Source organism: Salvelinus alpinus, chromosome 2 (genome assembly GCF_045679555.1).
Source record: "Salvelinus alpinus chromosome 2, SLU_Salpinus.1, whole genome shotgun sequence".
Lineage (NCBI taxonomy): Eukaryota > Metazoa > Chordata > Actinopteri > Salmoniformes > Salmonidae > Salvelinus > Salvelinus alpinus.
The window spans coordinates 44,566,817-44,571,885 of NC_092087.1; the positions used below are offsets into that span (position 1 = coordinate 44,566,817).

Here is a 5,069-nt window from a genome sequence, read left to right on the forward strand (position 1 = left end):
CCAATGTAAAGGTTCAGAGCTTGCTGTAGGAATCCGGAGATGTGGTAGAGAAAAAGCAGTCCGATATGCTCTGGGTTGATATTGCGCTGTGCAGACTGGCAGGAATTGACTGGGCTGAGGCTGGCTGATGTCCGAGTTAACGGTGATGACCGCTAGCAGTGGCTAACTGACTACTAGCTAGTAGCTAGTAGCTAGTTAGCTGACTAGCTCTGATGGGGGTTCCGGTTCAAAAGTATAAAAATTAGCAGATCCGTACCACATTGGGTGAGGCGGATAGCAGGAGAGGATGTTCAGTCCGTAGATGGAAATTGAGATTACGTAGCTGGAATCCATGCAAAAACAAGTTTGAATGTGATTGGTTTGAATGTGATTTGCTTGACAGTACTGTTCCTGGTAGGCCGTCTTGTTAAATAAAGGTTAAATAAAAAAAATACCAAATTAGCTGCAATTATCCAGACCTCCTCTATGAGGAGAGGAGGTTGTCCTGTACTAATGTTAGCATAAAAAGGCTTGATTTTACATAATCAGATAAGCATGGGTGTGAAGGAATAAATCAAACATTTGGTTTATACGGTACCACTTTTAAAAAACATAGCAAAATATCCTGTTACCCAACCTCATGGATATTATAATCAAGAGAAGGGAAACTGTGATTGAAATAAAGCAGATATATTTTTTGTTGTTGTAAAGTCATCCTACCATTTTATAACTGTATACTGCAATGGCGATGAAAAGAGTGGCCCTTAATTAATGACATGGTTGCTGTGGAAACACAGGTTTGAGTGACAAGAAAAAACAGGCAGATATTCATGGTACATTCCACCATCAGCAGCATGCTACATCTACTGCCAAGTTGAATTTTCGATTTATGGAGTTAATGTTAGAAGGGAAATAATTGTTATGTTGTTTATCACCACAGTCTGCTCCCAACTTAAGGTGTAGGAGTAAATGTATTATACTGCATATACTGCCTACAGATCTTTGCACAGTTCTCTGTCCCAGCAGCAGATCCACCCGCTCAAACATATACTACAAGTCTCTCCATAGAGGGAATAACCAGAACATATCTTGGTAGTGTATCACAAGGCACTATAAATAGATGCCTCATAGAAAGTGTCAAGTTTCAAGTTTTATTAGTTGTATGGGATACACATGGTATACACCGTCCAATGAAATGATTACTTATGGGTTATTTCGCATCAACGCAACAACAATAAGAAATACGTAAAGACAAGAATATAAAGTAAATGGCACAGTAGAATTGAATAAACATTTTAGCATGAGTATCATACATTGAATGTCATCTACTTCTCTGTAGGGACACCACTTGTTTATATCTGAGCATTGCTATATGACATAGAAAACGTACTGTTAGTGTACAGGTGGGAGGATTCAAATGTCTCCACACTGTAGTAGGCTACAATAATAACTGTGGTGAACCATGAGGGAAGTGTGAAATGCAACATACAGTGGGTCTGCTCTTTTCTTAAAGAAATTCTTAGGGTCCCAGTGTGAGGTATGGCATGAGTGTGGATGGAGAATGAGCCACAACGGTATGTGTGTTTACAATATATTGTCAACACAGCATATGTAGGAAAGGGGAAAGGGAATGCTTTCAACCAAAATGTGTCTTCCACATTTAACCCAACCCCTCTGAATCAGAGAAGTGGGGCTGACTTAGTTAATGTTCACGGAGAAGTTGTTGGGGATTTAACTGCTTTGCTCAAGGGCAGAACGGCAGATTTCAGGGATTCGAACCAGCGACCTTTTAGTTACCGGCCCAACACTCATAACCTCTAGGCTACCTGCTGCCCCTGTAGTCTATGTGTGTTTGTGTGCTTGTGCTATTCTATGGCTACAGTGGCTACAGTCTGACAGGACAACTAGGGACTGTCAGCAGTTGCAGCTGCCTGCTGAGTGCTGCTGGAATTCCAGGAGTGACATCACAGTGATTGGTGATCCAGAAGCCTGGGCACAGCCACTCCCTGTCCCACTACCCACTCTGCCCCTTTGACTACTACATATACTACTGCCCAGCTCCAGGATAGGTAACAGCCTTGCTCAGACCACTCTTCTCGAACCCCTGTACTCTTCCAGGACCTGGGCCCTGCCTCGTCCCTCTTTGCCCCCCTCCTCTGACTATCATATGACCGTGACCATGGCTGACATCAACAACGGTTATGAACAGAAGTTCCAGATGGACAGACATCATAAAGAGATTGACCTGATCAACAGAGACCCCAAGCAAGTCAACGAGGATGTAGTGAAGGTAGGCTACATTACAAGTGTGTGTGCGCGTGTGCACCAGATAGCTAAGTATGGGCCTATTGAAGTATTGTCGCCCCGGACTGGACTTGGAAATGCCTTGGCTTTTTTGTGTCAGTGACAGAGCTTCTGGTTTTGCAATTTGTTGTCTCATTGAAATAGAGGGTTCTGAGTAATGTTGGGAGGAGAAGGACGGGAATCACTCTGTTATATACGCACATGTGTCTATGATAATGATTTATTCAATTATTGTTTATTGCTCGTGCTATGGAGTAGCCAGGAGGGTATCTTGAGCTGGCAGTGTATCCTTTGGGTTACGATTGTGCCCCATCAAAATGTTCCCTGAAATAGCCTGTATTCCTGTAGCGCTTTACCAGCCCAGCTACAGATAGTAGCTCTATTTCTGGGAAGGCCAATGTAAGGGCATGAGATGCAGTTCGACATGTTTATCTGCCAATACTGCCATCATTGAATTTGTTCTAATCTCGTTATTTTAACATAATGTCTTTGATGGTTTTCTGTGGTATTCTTTGATTTGCTCATTAAGCATTCAGCTTGTGTGGCTATTATAGCACACATGGGCCTCTGTATAGATATACAGTAAGTGCATTCATAAGTACCGGTAGTGATATCAGATAGACTGCAGCTTACAAATACTGTTCCATTAATTAGATCTGTGACTTTAAAACAGGCAGGTTGTTAGATAGAGAACATCTATGTGTTCATGTTGTGAGAATGTATCCAATTGGCCTGTCTTAAGGGATTTCTTATAGAAACTGTTCAGTGTCTCCAGATGTCTATGAAATATGACCTAGAATGAATTACAATATGAGTGAAATAGTTTTCCTTACAAAAAAATGGCAATTAAGTATGCTAAAAAGCTTCTTCTGTGTTGGATTGGTCTGGGCGTACTTCAACAACAGAATGGTGTGGGCGTATACTGGTCATTAAAATATTAATACGAGTAGACCGCTGATTGTTCATCCTCCTCACGAGGATGACATCATCCTCTGAGGAAATAGCAGGCATTTTGAAACGATCTGTTTGAAATACAAGTTTGAGGTTGGGCTTTTAAAGTGTCTCCCCCCCTAAAATGTATACTTTGGCCACAAATATGAGTATAGGATGAGTAAAAATGATTTCTGTTTGAGGTTTTCACTGGACAGTTACTTTAAGATATTTGCTCATGATATAAGTATTTGCATTGGACAGTGAGAGGTTTCACACAATATAATGATGATTAAGCAACAGTTATAAGCAAAAATTATTTATCTAAAAGAAGGTCTAGCTGTGGATGGCTGTAGCATAATGTACTACAATACCCATACTGCTTTGAGTAGGATATTAGGTTTTATTTTAGTACAGATGTACCTGAAGCTAGCATAATGGTGTCTTGTCTAATTGGCATTTGTGTCAGAAGTGGAATCCTGATATCAATTACAATGGCCTCTCTGTCTCCACCTGCAGGTGGACTTTGAGGACGTGATCGCTGAGCCTGACGGGACTCACAGTCTGGACGGGGTGTGGAAGGCCAGTTACACCACCTTCACTGTGTCCAAATACTGGTGCTACCGTATCCTGTCTGCCATTTTGGGGATCCCCATGGCTCTACTGTGGGGCTTCCTATTTGCCTGCCTTTCCTTCTGCCACATCTGGGCTGTGGTGCCTTGCATTAAGAGCTGCATGATAGAGTCCCAGTGTTTCAGCCGTATCTACTCCCTGGCCATACACATCTTCTGCGACCCGCTATTTGAAGCCCTGGGAAAGATATTCTCAAGTGTTCGGGTGGTGCTACAGAAGGATGTGTAAGGTTCAGAAGCATGGGCCAGATTAAGATTTGGATAGGGTAGTGATGGTGCTGCACGGTCTACTCTCCACCCTAAAGTAGGCTACTTCCCTGGCCTCATGTCTGATTGCTGATGCTGGGTCTGACTCATTTTCCAAAAAGAGCTTGTGATTGATAGAGATTAGTGTGTTCAATCAGAAGAGAAAAAGAATAGTGCTCTTAATTTGATCTCTCTTTTGTTGCTGAGAATTGCACACTTTTAGTGTATTCAAGGTTTAAAATGCCTTCTAAAGTTTTTAATTTCCACTTTAAAATGTCAGAATTGACTTTCCTTAACTAAAAATGTTTCAAGTTCCTGGATTATTTTCCTGCTGTAGCAAACTGGCTCAAAATAAGGTCCTACTGTACATTTGTACATGTAGATGGGGGGTCAATTATGGTCTATACAACATGGTACACTACAAACATCACTCATCAATGATTGATTGATTTAATGGTATTCCATACTCTATTTTACAAACTTTATAAAAAAAATGATTTATTGTGTTTTCTTTTTAGTCATTTTTCACACATTGATTCTACAATAAATTAATTGTTTATTGTTACAGTTTGCTGTTATGTCAGTCTTTAGTGCTAGTTGTGACTTAGAATCTGCCTACAGTACGTAATTGATATAGAAAATATTTAGTGAAAGAATTCCCAGTATGTTCAGGCAAGGGTGAGGCCAGATGGATCTACACCAACATGTCTAAGTACCAATAGGGAACATTATATCTAATGTATCTATTTCGTGAATGATATGGAAATTCAATCTATAGGAATTGACAGCATGCTTAGCCATATCAGAAAATAATCTTATGACCTAGAGATGAAATGTATAAAGACACCACGTTTGGTCTTATTCAACCCAGGTAACCATCAACAAAGGATAAGGAATATACTGTTATCTGATCCAAAGATACACCATAAAATCCAATTTATGTTAAAGATAAAAATGTTCAAAAACAGGAAGGCCCAC

At 40.6% G+C, this 5,069-nt stretch overlaps 1 protein-coding gene across 1 annotated transcript; it reads left to right on the plus strand.

The window, feature by feature from the left end:
- The first annotated feature begins 1,942 nt into the window (after nt 1-1,942).
- LOC139562865 (caveolin-3-like) lies at nt 1,943-4,658 on the plus strand. Its single transcript, XM_071380983.1, has 2 exons — nt 1,943-2,269; nt 3,733-4,658. Exons 1-2 carry the CDS (start codon nt 2,147-2,149, stop codon nt 4,072-4,074), a joined length of 465 nt encoding a protein of 154 aa, XP_071237084.1. The 5' UTR covers nt 1,943-2,146; the 3' UTR covers nt 4,075-4,658.
- The last annotated feature ends 411 nt before the right edge of the window (nt 4,659-5,069 follow it).